This window comes from Herpailurus yagouaroundi, unplaced genomic scaffold (assembly GCF_014898765.1).
Source record: "Herpailurus yagouaroundi ecotype Mexico unplaced genomic scaffold, PumYag 164, whole genome shotgun sequence".
NCBI lineage: Eukaryota > Metazoa > Chordata > Mammalia > Carnivora > Felidae > Herpailurus > Herpailurus yagouaroundi.
The window spans coordinates 1,062,407-1,083,802 of NW_024412405.1; the positions used below are offsets into that span (position 1 = coordinate 1,062,407).

General features: G+C 53.9%; 1 protein-coding gene across 12 annotated transcripts in view; it reads right to left on the bottom strand.

Moving 5' to 3' along the window:
* Positions 1–13: 13 nt before the first annotated feature.
* Positions 14–21,396, bottom strand: part of ATP11A (ATPase phospholipid transporting 11A) — a 122,196-nt gene continuing 100,813 nt past the window's right edge. For 2 of the 12 annotated variants that reach the window (XM_040487044.1, XM_040487041.1), the window contains exons 22-30: positions 21,178–21,323; positions 20,630–20,689; positions 19,748–19,875; positions 18,450–18,585; positions 17,973–17,996; positions 12,714–12,779; positions 11,174–11,277; positions 9,008–9,173; positions 14–4,288 (exon numbers count right to left, since the gene is read on the bottom strand). In XM_040487044.1, the coding sequence (XP_040342978.1) occupies positions 4,079–4,288; positions 9,008–9,173; positions 11,174–11,277; positions 12,714–12,779; positions 17,973–17,996; positions 18,450–18,585; positions 19,748–19,875; positions 20,630–20,689; positions 21,178–21,323 (1,040 nt within the window). In that variant the 3' untranslated portion in view covers positions 14–4,078. The other 10 variants (XM_040487045.1, XM_040487042.1, XM_040487047.1 and 7 more) reach the window with 9 other exon arrangements.

The window sequence follows — 21,396 nt, forward strand, 5'->3', positions numbered from 1 at the left end:
ACCAAACCAGACATTTTTCTTCTTTATTGCAAGCAGATTCAAGTCTCCTGCTTAGATAATCTGCAGAAAAGTCCAATATAATTAATATTATCAAGTCATACTTTATCTACAGAAATAAAAGTTAAAAACAGTAGCATACAAAATAAAGTTTACAGAAATGTAAGATTTGGTTTAATCACAATTTAATTTTTTAAAGCAGGTTAACATTACTATCTGGAGGCTGATCGGCCATCTTAAATGCACCTACTATATTCAATAATTTAAAAATAAATTCCAGTATTTATGACGATGACAACTATAGATACCGTTCATGTTAAATGCATTTTGAAGGTTCTCTTTTACTACGTTACATAATGAATGGACATTTTAAATGGCAATGCAGACACGTCATAATTTTAAGTCAGAGACAATATATGCATATTAAAATTCTGTATATTTTCATAAGGTAAAAAATAAAGCTATATAAACTGATCTTTAGATTTTTTCTGCAAAAGTAGAATCACCCTTTAATAATACTTCCAACACATCTCCATTAAAGCTTTGTTTCTAGACAATATCAGAATGATTCTCATTCCCGCTCACCCACCCGCTAGCTTAAAAAAAAACTGCATTTGCCAACTGACATTTTTCCTGTTTTTAAATGGGAAACTTCCAAAAGAAATGGAGAAGGCAAGACACTGAACAACAAAATGTGACACGCAGCTGTTAAATAAATAATGTGATTTTCAAGGTGAAGTAAAGCTGTTGCATTAGGTTTCACCAGTCAGTGCAAAACAGATGCACTTAGTGGTTTTTAAAAAAAAGGCGGAAAACTCCCTTAGGCTGCACTCAACATTTGGTTGACGTGCAACTATTCGAGACTAATGAGAACAGCATGTGGGAGACATTTTTGTAGTTAAAGCTGCAAAATCTCACCAGGCCAAAGGACAATTCTATCAACCTGTACCTGCAGAAGCATTTCTGGCCTCCTTCCCAGGCTCAGGAACCGCCCCCCCCCCCCCCCCAGGCTTCTGTGCTCTGCGTTCACCCTATGGAGTCAAATGCAAAGGCTGGTCTGGGAGAAGAGGGTGTGTTTCCCCAGCTGCCCAAGGCAGGGTGCCAGCCAGAGCCCAGGGATGCCCGGGTCACAGAGGAGCCTCTCTGCCACCGTCCTGAGGGCACAGCTGCAGGCAGGTGTCAGTGGCGGGTGGGGGGGGGGACCCCCGAACAGGAGACGCTTATCAGGCCAGAGCACCGCAGCGTTGTCCGTCCACGCTTGCCTCCGGCGTCCAGCCAGGGCACAAGGCTCGAGGTCTAAAGAGCCTGGCCTTGCCGGAGCTCCTGGCAGGGTCCCCTTAGGAGGGAGGCAGGATGCACAGGGCCCAGGGAGTGCGTACGTGTGTGCACTGTGTGTGTGCGTGCATGCTGAGACACGTGCACGCCTGTGGCCCTGAGTAGATTCGGAGTTGAAAGCAGGAGAGAGACGGTGACTGGGTCAGGACCACCCATGCTTTATTGGTGACCTGTTCTTAGGGGATGGTGTGCGGGTCCAGAACCAGATGCTGGGACCAGTGTGGGAAATTATGAATTAATTCATTAACATGTGCAGTCCTGGACAAGGTTTTCAAAACTAAGAAAAATGCTAAAAGTTGACATGTCTTGCTTTAAGGTCAGTTTAAGGCCAGTAATTATTAACTACTGTTGGTGAAAGATCGCACGGAGTCCCACGTGCGGCCTTTCAGCGGGTTCTTCCTTACCTCTGAGGCTCTGTCTCCCGCCCCTGTTTCCAATGATCAGGCACAGTCACTTAATATTTCCCAAACAATTTTGTAAAAGACATTTTGGAGCATGTAAGGGGTTAGGGACTTTCATAAGGAGACTTGCATCATCAGAGGTAAACGGTGACCGTCTCAATACAGGTGGAAAGAGGATACTGAACCATCCCTCGAGAAACTTCTATCTTAAGGCCGAAGGATGGAAATCGAAAACAAAACAAAGAGCAGATGACAATCACAATCAACTGTGAAGAAAAAGCAAGCGAAACGTTGTGCTCTAAATATGCCTTCAACTAATCACTGCCACCGGAAACACCAAAAACAAACAGGTGTAGAGAATAAAATCAAATCTGAAAATTCACATTCATCGGGTATTGAGACATTCAGCCAAAACTCTCACCAGAATTTAAATGTAAAGTGGCCAAAAGTTCACCAACTTAAAAAATAAAAGCTTTAAAAACATACTTTAAAAATTAGGTGCGGTATGTTAACAAATAAATGAATAAAAGAGATAGAAACAGCTATGAAAATACTTCAGTGCAAAGGCAATTTTAAGATTTCTAAAAAAATACATTACAAAGAATTTGTTAACTAAACATACAGAGAATCTGTCCCCCTACAGGTGGGGGGGGGGACATTTATACCCATAGTAGGTTCTTAAAAACGGCTGTAAAAATGCACACACCACCGTTCGCAAGGTCCGGCGCGGACCTGACAGCCGGGGCCAGAGGGCGTGACCAAGGCATTACCGGAAGGCTAGCCAGGGAGGGGGGGAGGGCGTGGCGAGGGCAGAGGGCGTGACCAGGGACAGAGGTGCAGGGAGGGCGTGAGAGGTCAGAGCGGAGAGGGCGTGGGGAGGGCGGAGCGGAGGGCGTGGCGAGGACCCTCATGGCGGAGACCCTCTCTTACTCTTTGTTCTGTCTCCTGGTCTTTGGTATGGTGTTTCCACTTCACTTGAACTTATCCCAACCACTGTGTGTACGCATTGAATTAACCCCCTAGTTCAAATAAATATTTTATAGGCGAAACATTATACAATCAAATTATGAAACCTGAACTTCCAAAAACACCTGAAATCCCGCATCTCCGAAGTAGACGCCGGGCTCACTCACCGACGTCCCCGGTTCCACAGCACGGGATCCGCAGTGGGCAAGGTGCCTGCTTGTACTTTAGCTTCTGGGTGATGCTTTTCTTAAAAGGCATCAGTTTCAACATGTGAACTTGAATCTCAGACTGAAATCTCCGTTTCCTTCCGGACCATTAAGGCTATGTCAAAGAGGTTATTTCTAGAAACAATTACTGGTGCAGAGAAGTGCCAGGGACTGTCAGCACACCAGCCTTCTGATGGCTCTGCCACCCCAACTAATGCCCTGGGCAGCACAGACGACAACAAAGCGGGCATCTAACAGAAAACACAATGTTTGGTCAAGGTCTTGAGTGTGGGCAGCAGTCTGGGATGGCAATATTGCTTTTCGGGGTTCAGAGGCCGACTCACCATCAGACCAGTGTGGGCCAGAAATGGATCTTGGAAGATGGACGCGGCCCCCGGAGGGCACCTCTGAGTGAGGATATGGAGGGGTCAGACCGTCACAGCCCGCGGTCTGCCCCTGGAACAAGTGGGGGAGACTTCTCCCAACAAGAGAACATGGGGAGGCTCTATTCTTGGGGGCGTGAGGATAACTATCTCAGAGCTTGTACTGGGAAGGCTCACACGGACGGTATTACTCATTCTTCACACGCGATACTCTGTTTTCTCCATGGGGCAGCCAGCAGACAGGAAAGACTCAAAGACACCCTGCAACACACGGGGGACGCTAGCACCCCCTCGAAGAAACAAACTCCACACCAGACAGGACCCTGAAGGCCAGCCCCACCGTGTGGTGGGTTTGGACAGAAGCAGGGCACAGGCCACGACGCTGACAGGCCGTGGGAACACGTGGCTCGAGGGGCTGGTCCAGCCAGTTCTAGAAGCATGAGGACCAGAGGGTTGTGGACAAGGAAGCACAGAGGCAAGGCCAGCCCGTCCCATGGTGAGGACAGGCCCCCCGTGCTCAGCACGGCCGGTGGGGTGGCCACTTGTGCTCCACATCCACGGTGCACGTCCACACAGGTGTCCTTCTCCGGAGGTGTCTGAGGCTGGAGGCCCCATGCAGTGGGGACACAGCAGGCCCTGGGGCCCTTCTTCCCAACACAACTGAATGCCTGTCGGAGGCAGTGTGAGGCCACCAGAGCCAGGAGAGGTGACATGCTAGCCACAAGCTCCAGACAAGTCCCGCTGCCCTGGTCCCTCCTTTAGGGTGGGGAGAGGCTCACACGTGTGGCTCTCAGAGGTCTGGACTGATGGCCTGTCCGCCAGTGGTCCCCCCATGGGGCACAGGGACAGAATGGCTGTGCGGGAGACTGGAGAGGGGAGGCCACGACAGTGGCTCCTGTTTTGCGTGTGGGCCTGGCCACGTGGCCCAGGGGCTGGAGCTCCGCCGACAGGCCAGGAGGGTGAGTTCCGGGAGGCGGCTCTGGCCGTGCACGCGTGTGCTCTGTTGGAGAACAGGACAGACAGTGTCAGTCCTAGGACCCCCCACAGGAACCCCACCCAACCTGCGCTGATGCTGCCTGTGGGGGCTCCCGTTCCAGATGCGGTGGGGGAGTGGGCACATGTGACCCATCTGAACTAGGGCACCAAGCCAGCGTGGTGACCGTATTCTGGCTACAAATGGCTCCCCGGCTTGGCTCCACCATCTGGCAAAGATGATGCATGTCAACATGCAAAGCCTCTTCCAGAGGCTGGAGGGACTGAGACCGGGGTCCACGGTCACCTCCATGCACGCAAACACAGTCTGCAGATTTTGACAGCTCATGGGACCCTGTGGCCTGGCCTAGACGTCCTAAGGTTTACCGGGCAGTGGGGAGTGGGGGAGCAGTCAAGGAGAAATCGGTCTTAAAGGAAAACTGTCCCCAGGCAGATGTGCCTGTCACACTTCAAAAACCTAACTCAGAGTGCTCTTTGTGCGTGGCTGCAAGTCTGTGCCTCTCAGGGGCAGATGTAGCTCCATGCGTCAGCCTGTGGACAGCAGAAGGCCTGCGCCAGACATCTGTCTGGGCCGGCGTTCAATGCAAATCATGCAACATTCCCCTTTTTTGTCAAAATACACTCTTTCCTGATAGACCTTTCAGGTGAAGCTGTTTCGACAACGAAGTCCGCAGAACAGGCTCTGTTCTGGCAAAATGAACCCTGAACACATTGGGGGAGTAGCAGCTCGTAAACACACGTGGGACAACACGGGCCACGGCACACGTGTGTGTGGGCACAGTGCACGGCCGTGTGTGGCCCGGCCACTCTCAGGCACGTCACTTACCTGGGATAGAAACACACACGTGTGCATAAAAAGCAGTGTTTTTTTTTTTTCACCATGAACCCCTGTTATCAAAAATGGCACAGCACAGCAAAACTTTGGAGGAAGAACAAACCGTCTGGAAGGACCACAGCACACCCGGGAGGCCCGCCGGGCGGCGTGGCGGACACTGTTACCTATCCTTGGCTAGTGGCGCCTCGGCCGCGGTAAGAGGTCCTTCAGAAGTGGCCGGTCCGTGTTGGGCGCGGCAGCGACCGATGCTTTGAGTTTCGTGCTCTGCTGCAAGGCGAGGAAACATACTGAGAGGGGCTGCGCCCAGCCCCAGAAGCGCCTCCCGTCCGTGAGCACAGTCTGGCCTCGTGGCCGATGTGGGGTTTGCTCTGCCAGTGGGCACCGCTGGACCAGGCCCCTCTGTGCCCAAAGGGCATGTGGTTGGCCGCGGAAGTCTGTGCGGGCTGGGGCCGTGGGGCGGGCACGGGCTCTCGACATGGGCACTGTCGGGGAAGGAGCGGGTCTTCTTGATGGCGCCCTTCACCAGATGGAGCCCGAGGGCCGGGGCGGCCGAGGGCCCGTGGGGGAGCCCCGGCTAGAGGACCCAGACTGGCCGCACTCGCTCCAAAGGGGAGGTACCACACCCTGGTCCCCTGCCCCTTGGCCCCAACTCCAGGAGCGCAGAAGTCCCGGCCTGAGGCTAGACCCCTGAAGGGTTCCGGAGTCACGGCACCGCAGGTCGACGGGGCCAGGCCTCCGGGCGCCGGCTTTCTAGTTAAACCGTATTAGTTTCTCAGTGGTCGGGAGAAGAGAATCGTTAAGAGGTGGACAGGTACAGGGTCTGAGACGTGAGTACGGGAAGTACAAGGTCTTCTGGGGAGAGAGGTGCGGTCGCTGCCCTTTGCACAGGTGGGATTGTATACAGAATACAGCTAAATGCAGACAGAAATACACATATATGGGTCACATCGGTCTACACTGGAAACCTGGCCCCTGTGAGGTTTTTCTTTGTATCAGAACAGATGGGAGGAAACAACTGTCCATTTGAAGTGAGGACCGGTCTAGGCTCTGTTCCTCCAAAGTTTTGCAGGCGTCGGGTGGCTTCCCAGAAGCACAGGCATATCCACCCGTGTGTGTGCCAGGCACTCCGTGGTGTGGCTACACCCACGGGCCGCCCCGTGTGGCCGAGTACACTGCAGGGAGCCCAGCACCAACCTTCTCCAGCAGCTAGAGGCAGGCTTCCAAGAGGGAGTCTTAAGAAACTGCCTCCGTAGTGAAAGTATAGATTTTTAGCCCAGAGTTGACAGGATTTAATCAATTTCACAAGCACATCCTGTGACTTAAGGTGTTCCTAATAAATAATTGCATTCTAGATGTTTTTAAATAAGTTGGTTGACAGTGAGATGAAATTAGGTAATTCATTCTAGCAAATTCTGATGGCACTTTAACAGAAAAATTTTGATTGCTGATAATTACTAAAATTAAAAAAAATGTACCATCCTGTGAGTTAAAAAAGTGTTTCAACTGTATAGAATCAAACATTATTAAAGGTATTTTCCTATGAATAAGCTGCCTTGGGAGACAGTGATGCAAGCATCACTAATTTTGAGGCATACGTCAACGTGGTATTCAGCTACATGAATAAACTGCTGAAAAACAGACTGAAAGCCATCTCTGGACAACACTTCGTGCCTAAAATCTTGGCTCTGCAACAGGCTGTGACCCTGGGTGCCTGCCACAGAAAACTTCCGTGTAAGCAGCGAAATAAGCCACTACCGCCGTTTACAGCAAAGTAGAGGGCTTTGTCTAAAAATAATCAGATTTTAAAGAATAAGCTAAAAGGCAATTTGGAGAAACACTTGACCCAACACACAGTCCACAGTCTGAGTGGCTCAGCCCGAGTCTGGTCTTTTCTGCAATGCTCTGTGGGTCCTGAGCATACTCTAACGTGGTGGCCTCAGTTTCCCTGTACACAGAATAGGTCCACAGAGGGGGGTTGTGAGTGAGGAGGCCTTGCCCTCCATCTGCCACGGGCTGAGGAGAGACCGGTGGTGCTGAGGTGACTTTGCCCACCTGGGCTCCTGTGACTTGGGAGCCAGTCCCACCTGGTGGCCAGTGTAAGGTGGTGCAGCCCTATACCCGCAGGAAGGACGTGGCCGCACCTTGGCAGGGGACCTGGTACTTCAAATGGACACCCAGAGAGACACACAGGTGAGTTCCTGGCATGGAGAGAACACAGCCCTCTCTGCATCTCAAGACACAGGTCACCCCAGGGCTTCCCGCCATGGGACCGGACACTCCCCAGAGGGGGTGTGCGCACGGCTCTCAGGAAGGTCAGCCCTCTGCTTCCTGCGACTGTAACCCCACCATGCCGAATGACAGAAAAGCATCACCTTGTTCCGTTAGAAACTCAGACTGCTGGAGGTCTGAGAGAGCATAAAGACGGTGGACTGCTCGACAGAAAGGCACTGATTCTCAGTCTGCAGTCCCACAGGGGCCGGGGGGCCGTGCGCAGCGAGACAGGGTGGGGGTGGTTATTGAGGCAGATAGGTTGGAGACAAAGGGCAGGAGGAAGGGAAAAGAGAAACAAGTTAAGGCGGTTGAGCCCGGTTAATCGGCCACCTCCAAGCAAACCACAAGCGTTCCCTTGCCCAGACCAGACCCAGCCGGGCAGAGGCCTCCCTTTCCCGCTGCCCCGCCATCCTCATGGTTAAGGGCGGCCACGCCACGGAGCTCAGGGTGAAGTCGTTCACAAACACCCACTCACTCCTGAGTGCTGCCAGTGCTGAGTCGACAAACACCCACAAAGGAGGGAATCACCAGGAGCCGGGGCGCTGGGCTCAACGTCTTAAATTGGCGCAAGACTTCTTTCTAAGAAAGCTCGCCGACCCCACTGGGGCCGGGGCCTGGGCCTGGGCCTGGGCCTGAAGTGTGTGAATTAGCCTCCTACCTGCACATCCCCCCACCTTCACCTACACAACCACCTGTGCTCAGCAGGGAAGACGTGAGCCCTGCAGGAACCGCCCTGCCTGGGCTTCTGCACAACCAGCAGGATCTCCCTTCTCCTCACAGGGGCTCTGCACCTCCAGAGGCAAAATCAGGTGGGGGGATGGGGGGGTGCCCTCCCTGAGGTCACAGGGTAGGGGATGGGAGACATGCCTTCCCTGAGGTCACAGGGTGGGGGGATGGGGGCGTGCCCTCCCTGAGATCACAGGGGTAGGGGGATGCTTCCTGAGCAGGCCACAGTGGTTTTGAGAAGCTCTGAGTGACATGTGCTGATGGGGCATTCTGCATACGTCGCTTCTTTCCTGAACCCACAATTCAGCCTGCTGGCCTCAATTTGAGGTTGGGGAAAATAAGTGAGCCTAGAAATCACCAGAACTTCCCAATATAAATGCTCAAGTTTTGGACCACATTCACTATCCCTAAAACTAATGCAGTTTTACCACCAAAGTAACGATTAATTAAAAAAACTTTTTTAGATTTCCGCAAAAGAATTTGTCATTTGTGTTGGCTTAATCCTTCTCTCTCGACCATTTTCTATTTCAGCGGAGTAGCTGTTTGGATCTAAACATGGGTAGTCTTCAATCTCATCTACCTCAATGTTTTAAAATCCTATATGGAGGCCTGCTTGGGATTCTCTCTCTCCCTCTCTCTCTCTCCCTCTGCCCCTCCCCTGCTTACTCTCTCTGTCTCTCTTGAAATAAATAAATAAACTAAAAAAAAAAAAAAATCCTATATGGTGTCATGAAATTCAGTAGTAATACTTGGACCTATCACATTTCCAAACACAACCTTTCCTGCTGTCCTTACAGGGATCACAGTGCCTGTTTGGGGTTGGACACTGGGGACCATGCCCTGCCCCGCCCTGCCCCGCCCCACACCGTCCCTCCCCCTGTGAGCAGCCAGTACCTGGACTTTCTCTGTGGCGCTGGGCCACAGCTGCCTGCACAGGACTTTCTTGAGAACGTCGGGAAGGAGGCTGACAGTGATGAGCAGGATGATGACCAGCCAGGCAGGGCCGCTGGACAACATCTGGATGAACACAAAGTACATCCTTTGATAACTGAGGAAGGGCCTGCAGCACCAAGGACACGAGAAAAAGGACAGATTGGCAGGTCAGAGGTCATTGGGAGGACGCCGAAACCGCAGCCTGTTTGCTCTGCTGGCACGAAGAGCCCACCTGTTCAGGGAGCTCTTACTGTTGTCACCGATACTCATCGGCCCAGACCCCTGGCCTGTGTGCTGACTACTCACAAGCAGTGGCTGCAGGGCTTTAAGGAACAGGGGAGGAGGGAGGGATTCTAGGGAGTCATCCCACAGCCAGAGGAGAGCCCTGCAGCGGTCAGGACCGGAAAAAAGATTTTAAAAAATTAAAATAGGTGGTTTTTCTGTTTTGCTTTGTTTTTGTATCTTAGAATCATAACCTGAGCAAAGGCTATTAACACACAGAAGGTGGGGCACCTGGGTGGCTCGGTCAGTTGAGCATCTGACTTCGGCTCAGGTCACGATCTCGCGGTTAGTGAGTTCGAGCCCCATGTCGGGCTCTGTGCTGACAGCTCGGAGCCTGGAGCCTGTTCGGATTCTGTGTCTCCCTCTTTCTCTGCCCCTCCCCTGTTCATGCTCTGTCTCTCTCTCAAAAATAAATAAACATTAAAAAAAATCTTTAACCATGCAGAAGGCAAGTGTGGGTTCTGGTCAGCAGAGCCAGCTAAGTACCCAAGGCTCATCCTGTGAACAAATTGGCATCTTTTCTACAAAAACAGCATGAAATGGCCTCGTTCCCAGGCAAATCCAGAATTCAGAGAAAACATCTACATTGGGCTCCACGAGAGAAGCCAGAAGGAACCCACAGTTAACGTTCTGGCGGTGACCCTGACTTAGTTCCACCATTCTTACGCCTACTGCCTGTGAGCGGGGCAGACATACTCTCAGGGTTAAACGTGGACCAGCACAGACCGTGAGCTGGGGGCAGGCGGGCTGGAAACCACCAGAAGCCCATCCAGCTCAGCACTTGCAGGTCCCCAAGAACATGCAGTGCAAAGATCTGGCCACTAGAGGCCAGCAACACTCCCAGAGGCGGGGGGGCGAGAGGGGGCATTGTCCCCCAGGGGCCACCTGCATCATCCAGAGCTGTGTTCAAAGCCAACACGTGGAGGGGAGAGGATGGCCCGTTGAAGGCACTCCCACGTCACGGCCCTCTGTACCCCCCTGACCCACGCACGTTCAGGAAATGTTCGTGCTTACAGGGAGGTGGGGGGCACACAGGAGAGTTATAGAAAATACAGCATGCGCTGTGACGGGATCAGGGACAGAGGCTTAGGTGACCATGTCGGACTGCCCCGCCTGTGTGCTGGTTCAAGGGAAGCATCAAGGAGGACGATGACCCACAGGGTTTTGAAGGATCAGTAGGAGCTCACCCAGTAGGCTAGTTGGAAAGGACATTCGGGGCCGAAGGGACAGCATGACACAGGTGTGCCCCTGAAAGCACCAGAGCAGATGCCCGCCCCATCAGGACGCACCACGCCAGCATCACAACTTGCCGGCTTCCCTGCAGGTTGACTGTCCTGCTCATGTTTAATTCACAGGCTTGTTTTCAGCACAGCAGCCACAGCGGTCTTCCTGTAAGAGCACGGGGCCCCAGGCCAGCCCCGCCGGCTCACCCGAGACACTGGCCGTCACTGCTGGCACGGGGGATGCCGAACGAGCCAGGCCTGCCAGCCTGGGCCCTGTTCCAGGAAGCACTGAACATGTGGGACCCGTGATGAGGAGGGTGACCTCCTCCCAGGTTCCCATTTCAGTAGCGACTTCTTCAGAGAAGACAGGCCAGGCCTGCCGTCTGGACCAGGTTCCCTGCCAAGCACCCCGGTCTCGCTCATCCCGGCCCGATCGGGAAGCACTCCTTGCGTCTCCCCACGGAGAGCACGGGCCAGAGAAGGGGGGAGCACTCGGCCTCGCTCCCCCTGCTGTCCCGGGCCCCAGCGCTGTGACTTGCCACAGGAACGTCGTGTAGAAAATGCATAAGAGCCCTGGAAGGGAGCATGCGCGGCATGGGGAAACGTTTCACCCAGGTCGTACCAGATAATCCCTCCCCAGAGGAGGGAGAAGACAACGTAGAACAGCAGTGACCCCCAGATGACAAAGTGGTTTATCCAAGTCCAGTAGTGTGTATCTAGTGCCAGCTGGAAGAAAGAAAGAGGTCGTCAGTCAGGCTGGTACCCGGACATGCCGGAAGGAGCCGTGACAGCTGGGACCGCGAGCTGGAAAATAACGAGGAAAACACACAAACTGCCACCAACTTCATTTTAGCCAAAACGCCCACATAAAACCGCTTAGGATAAAGGGAACCTTAGGCTTCGAGAGAGAAAGAAGGTAACCACGGCCCACATCCCGGGGAGGCTGCCCCTGCGTGTTTCTCAAACGGGGAGGCCCCAGCGGCACAGTCACCGTGGTGGTTGTCACTACTAGGGAGCTCGCGGGTGGGCTTTGTGCCACGTGAAGACTCGGGCAGATGGTGGGAGGACACACAGAATGGTACCGCGTACAGAATCTGGCTTGACCAGGTGCGCCTGGGGGCTCTGTCGGTTAGGTGTCCGACTCTTGATTTCGGCTCAGGTCATGATCTTACGGTTTGTGGGATTCAGCCCCATGATAGGCTCTGTGCTGACAGCGCTGAGCCTGCTTGGGATTCTCTCTCCCTCTCGTATCTCTCTCTCTGCCCCTCCCCCACTCATGAGCGCACACACGCACTCGTTCCCTCTCTGTCCAAATAAACTAAAAAGAAAAAAAAGAGGGGCGCCTGGGTGGCGCAGTCGGTTAAGCGTCCGACTTCAGCCAGGTCACGATCTCGCGGTCCGTGAGTTCGAGCCCCGCGTCGGGCTCTGGGCTGATGGCTCGGAGCCTGGAGCCTGTTTCCGATTCTGTGTCTCCCTCTCTCTCTCTGCCCCTCCCCCGTTCATGCTCTGTCTCTCTCTGTCCCAAAAATAAATAAACGTTGAAAAAAAAAATTAAAAAAAAAAAAAGAAAAAAAAGAAAAAAGAATCTGGCTTGACTTTAAAAAGACTGAGTTTTCTACAACACATTGTTTTACAATCTTTTTAAAAAGTGTTTATTTATTTTTGAGACACAGTGCAAGTGGGGGAGGAGCAGAGAGACAGAGAGAGAAAGAGAGAGAATCCCAAACAGGTTCCACACTGCCAGCGCAGAGCCCAACGCGGGGCTCGATCCCACAAACTGTGAGATTGTGACCTGAGCTGAAGTTGGTCACAACTGACTGAGCTGCCCAGGAACCTCCAACACATTAATTTGTTTTAAAGTAGATTTTAATTATATCGGGGAGGGGGAGAGCTGCTTGTCATTGGAAAGAATTCTAATCTGACTCCTTTTGGAAAGAAAAGGCTCATTCCCTCATTTACCTCCAGTGTAATTCTGGAAGCTCGTGTATTGGGTGGCCTTGTGTGCTGTTGTGCACTTGACTTATTTAAATGACCGACGATCACCCCTGGGCGGCCCAGGAGTTTGCCTGAGCTGCGTGCATGGGGCTCCCACCCTGGCCACAGGTTACAACAGGTGGGGTGGCATATTCTAGCAGGGTCCACTGTAGCTGGAGAAGGCTCACCTTTAGTGTGACCGTAAATACCATCACAGTGAACACCAGTGTCCCGAAGGTCCAGTTTCCAAATATCTGTGAGGAAAACAGTCCAAACGGTGTCTAGTCAGTACACACGATTCCCTTTTCACACTCAAAACCAGAGTGTTAGATGACACATCTCACCGCTCTTGCGTGCCAACACTCCAGACCCCAAAGCTACAGGGACTTTGTTACTCCAAGGGCGAGAAAGTGGCAGTACAAGGTACCCCGGGCACCCCAACCCTGGGCCAGGCCAGCGGTTTGGGGCTCAGAGCCCTTCCTGCATGGGCCCCCTGCCATCGGCCCCTCGCTGCTCCACGAACGCTAAGAGTGAGAAGACACCAGAGCCGGGAGGGGGTGGTGTGCACAGCGCTTCTGTCCCGGGTTCATGGGGAAGACATGCTCCCCGGCTGCCAGCTCTGGCCTCACGCACGCTCAGGAAGAACTCAGGAGACCTGCCTGTTCTCTCTCAAACTCGACTCAAACACCTGCCTGCTTTGGAAGAAAAACCACCACAAGAACGGCTTGCGGGTGAGGTAACCACGTCACATACAGTGACACTGTACAGACGGGGTTGCCCCTGGAAAGTCACAGGGAAGGGACAAGTGCAGGCAGACAGGACAGAGCTGCACAGAGGTCCCTGGCAGCCAGCGTGGCGGGCCCGGCTTCCTGCCCGCACGACACGCAACTGAGCCACCTGTGGCGAAGCACAGGGTCAGATCACGGAAACGACACATTTCTCGGCTACAGACACAGACACAGAAAACGAACTGCGACTGCCAAGCCTCCTCTTAGGGAAAAGTCAGCCCAGGGCAGGTTTCCTTGTGCAGGACTGATGCTCTCACTGCCCGAGAACTGACCCCCTCCTGGGCCCTGTGAACTGTGCATCTCAGAAAACGCTCCTAGCCCGTCTTTCGGAGGAAACAGCTTTGTTTCACGAAGAATTAAAATGCTAGACGACAAACGGCCTCCTGTCCCGGTTCGTCTTCAGCCAAAGACACGGCCCCCATGCGATTCAGTGGGGTGAACACGCGGGCTGGCCTCGCGCTACGTTTAGTGAGGTGGGAAGCTACTGGCAGGACTTGAGGACAAGCAGAGCGTCAGGACTCTGTGCAGGAAACAGGCCGCCCACAGAGCCCACCGGTCCCTCACCGGGATGCAAGGAGAACTGACGCAGGGCTCCTGCCTGGAGGCCATCGTGCCCCAGGGGACACCTGCACTGTCCCTAGACTGTGTCGGCTGCTGCAGGGGGTGGGGGTGGGGGTGCAGGGCTACCAGTGTCCGGCGGGTCCGGACAGGGGTCTGCTAACTGCACGGGGCTCCCCGGCCCCAAAAGGCAATAGCGCCCAGACGAGAAACTCTGATCGGAGCGTGGCCTCATGAATGCTTAACTTCTGGGGGGGGCAGCAAACGTTTTAAACTCTGAGACGGGTCACAGCGTGGCAGCTGTCTACATGCCCGGTCGGCAGGGTGTTTGGTTTTCACTAGAAGCTAACGGAAGGGGTGGCCTGTGGCAGGGCTGGGGCAGCCAGGGCCCGGAGCTGTGCGTGGGCCCACCCGCGGGATCTGGCAGGAAGGCCGCCTCCGCTTCCTGACACTGGGCCCCACGCCTGCAGCCCTGCTTGGCAGGAAACACGGCAATCTCTGTGTAAAGCGTTGGCCAACAGCCAGATGTACGAGTGTGAGCGTGCACCACAGGGGGGACGGGGTCCCACTGCCTCCTCAGAGTCGGTAGATCCCTACGTCTGCTAACGATGGCAGACCGGGGCTATGAGTCACGGCCCCCCGTGCCTCGTGCGCTAACACGCGTGGGCCTCAGCTGTAATTTTTACAGGCAAACGATAGCAAAACACAACATGTTGACTCCTGAACAGGAGTTTGGCTGAGGGCCCTGGCAATGAGGACACACCTGCTCTACCTTCACCGTGTCCTCAGGAGGCAGCTTGGGACTCACTGGTACAGTCATGGTGACAGCTCGGTGAACACCCTCCTCACTACAGATGGGAGTCCGCGGGCTAACTGCTAATAGTGCATTTATTGCTGAAGTTCTCTGTCCTCATTCTTAGGGACCGTGGGGGCCGGAGGTGGGAAGGCCCAGGACAGGAGTCCTCAACACGAAAGGGTGCCCAGGGCGTTTGTCTCCTGAGTGCCCGATCTGTCCCCCACCCCCCGACAGGGACTTCCTAGTCCTGTTTGGATGACACTGAATGCCCAGGGCACCTCCAAGCCTCCTGCGGCCCCAGACCCTCACGCGCCCTCTGTCCTCTGAGGAGCATCTTGGAGGAAAGCATTCTGCTCAGAAAAGCCCTCAAACCAGGACCAACTTAATTTTCATGTGTAAAAATACCCACAACAAACATAACTGTTTTCTCAAGATCACGGTCATGAAAACACCGTCCACATGCCCCCACACACGGACTCCCTGCCTCTAGCCCGTGTGCAATGTTCACTGACTTGTGTTACAAAGCACTCCAGCCGCGAGGCTCATCTGAGAACAGCCTGCTTGCTGCTCGACAGGAATAAGTTAATTAGGGTTCAGTGTTCTCGTTGGTGGGACCAGAAGGAGAAATGATTTCGGTTCACGTATCAGTGTAGAAAATGCTCCGCAAGTGAATTTTTTTTAAAAAAGTTATTGATGACTGTTTCCTCAATACTACACGTGATTTATAAATGCTCCCACAGAATGATGTACATCTTAAAAAAGGGTCCTCACCTACCAACAGCCAACGGAAAGGGGCTTCTGAGAGGTAACACCATGAGATGCGTTCCAACCATGGAGGGTGTGTGGCCAGAGATGCGCATTACCATCACCAAACCTCTGCTGCCCAAGGACCAAGGGCGTCATCAGTCACCAGAGATGGCCCCTCGATGCACATGGGTTGTTCAGGTTTATGTGAATTACCATACAACCAGGCTATCTATGATACCATCTTCAGTCTTGTGGGTGATCTAACCCTCTTACCTCCAAAGCAAACAAGAATTTAAGAAAACCGTCTCAAACCAGGAAAGCTCCATCTGGAGATAAAGAGGCACAAGGGGGTCCAGAACTGGAACAGCAGACGCTTAACCTCGGCCTTGTGCTTGTGTGGAGTGGCCTTGGCCATTCCAGCCTCCCGGGGACCCTGTCCTCCTAGTGACGCAGGATGGAGATGTGTACCCTGGGCCCCTTGCAGAGGGGCCCCACTCATGACCGAGGACGCCGTGATCATACCATCGCACTCCCACAGCTCTGGTCTTGGCTCCCCACCATCTACACAGAGCTACTGAACAGCAAAAGTTCACCTCTCAAATGTGTAACTGCGGACAGACACCTCATGTTACAGACCTTGTCTGGCACCATTGGCCCTGTGCACTGGTTCATAGTTTCCCCAGGCTTCTGAGCGGCTTTTCATAGGACGAGACTTCCATTACGTGGTTGGACCTTTGTCCCAACGGGCCAGCAAGCGTGGCCGAGGGCGGGCCCGGGAAGCTCTGAGCCAGTGAGAGGCAAGGCACCTGCTGGGCTGATCCGGGATGGAGTGGTGGGGACAACCACGCTTTCTGTTTTCGTCTCTCTTTCTGTCCTTGTTTCAAGTCGAACGAGCAGCACTGTGCGCTAACGGATGGCTGAGCAGAGGTGTGCCCTGGTAGTGGGGGACGTAAAGGCACTGCAGGAAAGCCCCGGCCTGGGAGTCAGCTTCCAGGCTCCGGGGGGTTCAAGGCCCCTGAGGACACAGGAACCACGCAACTGACCACGGCGGCATGAGCAGCCGCCACAGAACTGACCACAGTGGCACAAGCAGCTACCATGGAACTGACCCACGGAAATGACCATAGCGGCACAAGCAGCTGCCACAGAACTGACCACGGTGGCATGAGCAGCTGCCACGGAAATGACCCACAGAACAGACCCATGGAGGCACGAGCAGCCGCCACGGAACTGACCACAGCAGCACGAGCAACTGCCAAAGAATTGACCCACGGCTGCATGAGCAGCTGCTGTAGGGAGGTTTGGTTGGAAGCACATCAGGGCTCAGGGATTTGAGCATGAGGAGGGGACACTGCCCAGGCCTCACCAGGGACCTGCAGCTCAAGGCCATGCCCATTAACCAGCAGGTACCAGGCTGCACACGTCTTTTTGTGTGTGTCCATCGCCCACTGAAATCGCTCCGACCGTGCTGCCTAGGAGGCACCTATCGCTCTAAGCCCCATCGAGAAGAAGGCAGCTGGGCATGGCACGAACAAAGTAATGCCTGAGTCTTGCGCAAACACCCTGGTTTGAGTGCTCGCGTGTGTGTGTTCCTGTGTCTGATCTCTAGCCCCCTCCATGTTAATGCCAAGCAAACACAGTGGCACTGGGTGAGGGGCCTTTTCGCGGGACCCACAGGCCGCCTCGGTCCTGGCATCTCTGAGTTCTTCCTAAGATATGTGCGACACACTTCCTTAGGGCCCAGCCTGCGAGGAAGTGTTGTAGAGATGCCAGGGAATGAGGACAGCTCCGTAACTAAGCTGTGGCCCAGTGATGTCCAACAGTTATTCGCGTCAACTGAGCCAACAAATTCTAGAAAAGCATAAGGTTTCAGAAGAGCGAAATCAGACATTTAAAAATCTTTCAAAATTGATTTAGTAAAAACTTGATCTGAGCTACGATGAGAGGTAAGGAGAAGGAAAAAACAGATCAGTCACCAGGGAGAGGACAAGTGGGCACAGTGGGCAGGGAGGGTGCACTCCTGAAGGAACGAACCAGAAACAAAGTGGGGAGGAGGCCCAGGTACTCAGCTGAGGAGGGTCTGCCCCGGACACCACCACTGGGGCCAGTGCGGCCACCAGACCCGGGAGGTGCTATGGTGGGGATGGCCCTGAGGTGCGTCCACGCGCCCCGGTGCGCCCCCTGTGCATCCCTGAGGCCCGGGTCTGCCACACTTACAGCAATGTCCCCACTGCGCCTCCTGGGCCTGGGACGGTGCCTCACACTTATGCGAAGTTCGGACATATAAAATCAACTTAAAGAGTGTCACTGAGTCGGCCGGCAGCTGTGACACGGACCCCCCCCCCCCCCTCACCGACCCGGGAGGAAACACCACGTACAAAGGACCAAATGCAGACACACCGGCCTGATGCGGCTCCAGCCCCGAACTGGAAGCCAGCAGCAGCTAACACCATTTCTACCGACAAAGCACACAGAAGAAGTCACATTTCAAAATATTTCGAGAAATATTTTATTTTTAGCGCACTCCAAAACATACAGACAAACCCACAGTTTCTTACCATGTGTGTGTTGGTGGTCATTATCTGAGAGTGGGGAGGGAAGCGAGTGGCAGAAAGAAAAAAAGCAAAGATACCAATAAAACAACCCCCAGAGATGATGCGAACACCCAGAGCCGAGCGGCCACTAGAAAACGCTAACTCCTCACCGCGAGGGGAACAGGTCCTTAGGTGCGCATGTGGGAAAACACACTACACTGTGCCAACTACAGAATTAATCCCCAAAGGAAATAAGAGGTGCCGGCATGACTGGATTAGTGCTGGATTCGCAGCTAATGGGACGTGCAGATTACACTGGGTCTGATCTCGGAGGGGGCTTCCCACAGGGGCAGCGCTCCGCAGAGCCCAGCATGGCCTGACGTGCCACGACCCTGGAGCGACTTGGTGGAGAGGTGCCCGAATGCCAGGAGCCCCACCGGCTATGCTGACCCGTGCCCGCCCGAGTCCCCAGCAGCCAGCAAGATGCGGCTCTGCACTCACCTGCCCGTTGCTGGTCACCGTTGTGTTTTCAAACATGAAGTAAGCACCAAAGAAAAACACCAGGGCATCAAACACTCCCAGGAACGTCCAATAAATGAACACGCGCCAGCGAAGGAGTGCATTCTTGGCGATATCTCTGTGTGAGCAAACAGAGGAGAACGCGTTTCAGGAGAACCAGGCTCACATAATGACCGGGCCACCCCCAGGCTCTGTAGGGACCATCTGTCCAGAAGGCCCCCCTGTGTCACCGGACTGTCCCAGCTGCACAGCCAGTGGGCTCAGCCGAGCTATGAAACTGGGTTATGGGGTAGCGGGCCCAGTGCCAGGGTCCGGGTCTGGCTGTGGTCGCCCCGCCTGTGCAGGTCTTTCCCCATCTGCCTGACACCCTGTGCAGTCTGAGTCTGAGTCTGCCAACAATGTTGGAGTACAGCTCCAAAAAAGAAGAAAAACATCTTTTCCTTATTATTAAAAAATAGTTTTTAAGCAAAAAAGAGCACTGTGAGATCAAATCTGTTAACTTTTCTTTTTATCTCGCTGAAGGGAACATACCTGGATTTTTAAAAAATTTTTTCTAATGTTTGCTTGTCTTTGAGAGAGACACAGAGTATGAGCAGGGGAGGGGCAGAGAGAGAGGGAAACACAGAATCCGAAGCAGGCTCAAGGCTCTGAGCTTTCAGCACAGAGCCCGACGTGGGGCTCGAACTCACTGACTGTGAGATCATGACCTGAGCCGAAGTCAGATGCTCAACCGACTGAGCCACCCAGGTGCCCCCGGTTTTTAGTTTCTCTTTTTTTTTTATAATTTTTAAAAATGTTTTTATTTATTTTTGAGACAGAGAGAGACAGAGCATTAGCAGGGGAGGGGCAGAGAAAGAGGGAGACACAGAATCCGAAGCAGGCTCTAGGCTCCGAGCTGTCAGCACAGAGCCCGACGCGGGGCTCGAACCCATGAACTGTAAGATTATGACATGAGCCAAAGTCAGACAGTTAACTAACTGAGCCACCTAGATGCCCCAGAACATACATGGCTTTTTAAAGGATAATTTAGGCTATAAACGCACTGGGGTCACGAGGGGAAAGAAGTCATCCCGGCTCCTTCCGGAACTGCTGAGAAACAGGTGAGGTACAAACTGACTTACTATGCACGTTTCAAACGCACCATGAACCCTCTACCTAAATCGTCCACTTCAGGTACGTCACTTTCTCCTGCCAGGGCTCCCGGTGCAGCGAGTGTAGCTGCTGAGGCTGGCGCTGCTGGTGGCTAAGTGCTGTGTGGCACCTGTCCCGGGGGCTTGTACCTGTACAGTGAAGGGTCCCTCCTGAGCGTGTCTATGCTGACATGCTGCTCCATCAGGCTGTACAGGAGAATCGGGAGGGATGTAAAGCTGATGTTGTACAGGGTCAGGTAGGCAGTGTCATACAACGTCTGCAGGAAGGACAAAGTCACACTGAGAACAGCACCCTGGGCCTCTCGACAAACTTTTCTGATGGTTTTTCAATTTGCAAACACCCAGAGACACGAGCATTCTAGAATGCACACAGAGCCATGCTTCCGCAGCTACAGACAGCCGGATGCTTGTCAACCCTTCCTGATGTCAACTGTCGTGTTAAAACCACGGCTGACCCAGGCCTGACTGGGACCCACCCCACTCAGCCACCGCAAGGTGTTGCTTAAAAGTTGGCAATTTTGGTGGCCATCTTCAAGCTTCAATCTTCCCCATCCCAGCCCCTCTGCTGGAAACAAGTAAGTGATGGAAAGGGGGTAGCCGAGGGGCCGCTGCTCTCCTTGGCCAGGCGAGACGGCCTCCAGCCGGCACACCCGAGTGTGCAGATGTCGATGGTGGGGCACCCGGGAGAGGGTCTCAGATGCCGACTGTGTCCTCTCAGGGCAGAAAGTTAGGGCTTTTGTGGACGGTGAGCATGGGTGGGGCACATGGCTGGCAGGCTGGCATAGCCACTGGGCCACCACGGCTCCTGAACCCGCCACAGGGTACTGCACCGCTGACCAGCTCCCCCTGAGGCCTGCCCACCCCTGCGGCCTGCTCACCCCCCGCGGCCTGCTCCCCCTGTAGCCCATTCCTCCCCTGCGGCCTGCTCCCCTGCTACAGTCTGCTCACCCCTGCAGCCACCCCCACGGGGAGGGAGGTACGGCCCATCTGACCTCAGGCAGTTGGACTCACCTGTTGTGAAAACCCACAGAAGAACTGGTATAAAAACTGAGGGAAAATGAAGCAGACGTTCTGAAAGGGAAGCCACATCCCGGTTAGTTCAGTGGCAGCCACGAGAGGCTCTCCCTCCTAAGCTGTCCACGTACTGAACCTTCCCTGCAGGCAGTGACCCAGGGCGCCCTGTACTCTCACGAGAGGGGTGAGGGCTTCTGAAGCCTACTCTTATTTTCAGGGCACAAAGCACACGTTCTGGTCCCTCTGTTAACAGAAACGTGAATGGAAACTGGTTGCAGAGGCAGGAGAAAGCAACGTGGGCATGAGTATGACCAGGGCCGAGTCCAAGCACAAGACGGAGGACTCGTGCAAGAACATCCTCCTCGTGGCCACGTACAAGCGCACGTTATCGGTTCCATGCTCGATCTGTGCGCGCGGGCGAGTGCCCGCTTCCTCCTTAGAAGCAAGGTCAGTGCCTCCCTGTCAGACCGTCCCCGTGGTCCCTGCAGCACCTGACAGCCACACACTGCCCCGTGTGGGTGACCCGGCACGGGAGCCCTTCCTACCTTATAGAAGAAGTATTGCACGAGCTCAGATATCCTGATGTAATATAAATGCCCGTGAACAAGCAGCATCTTCTTCAAGTGCTTAAACTTCGGAATGGCGTAGTCACTGTTCCTTGCGGCCTGGCGGCCTTCCTTCCCAATGACACCTGCCAGAGAAAACGCTGTCTCAGCACCCCAACGGAAAACAGTGTGGAGCGAAACAAGGTGCAAGCGAACACG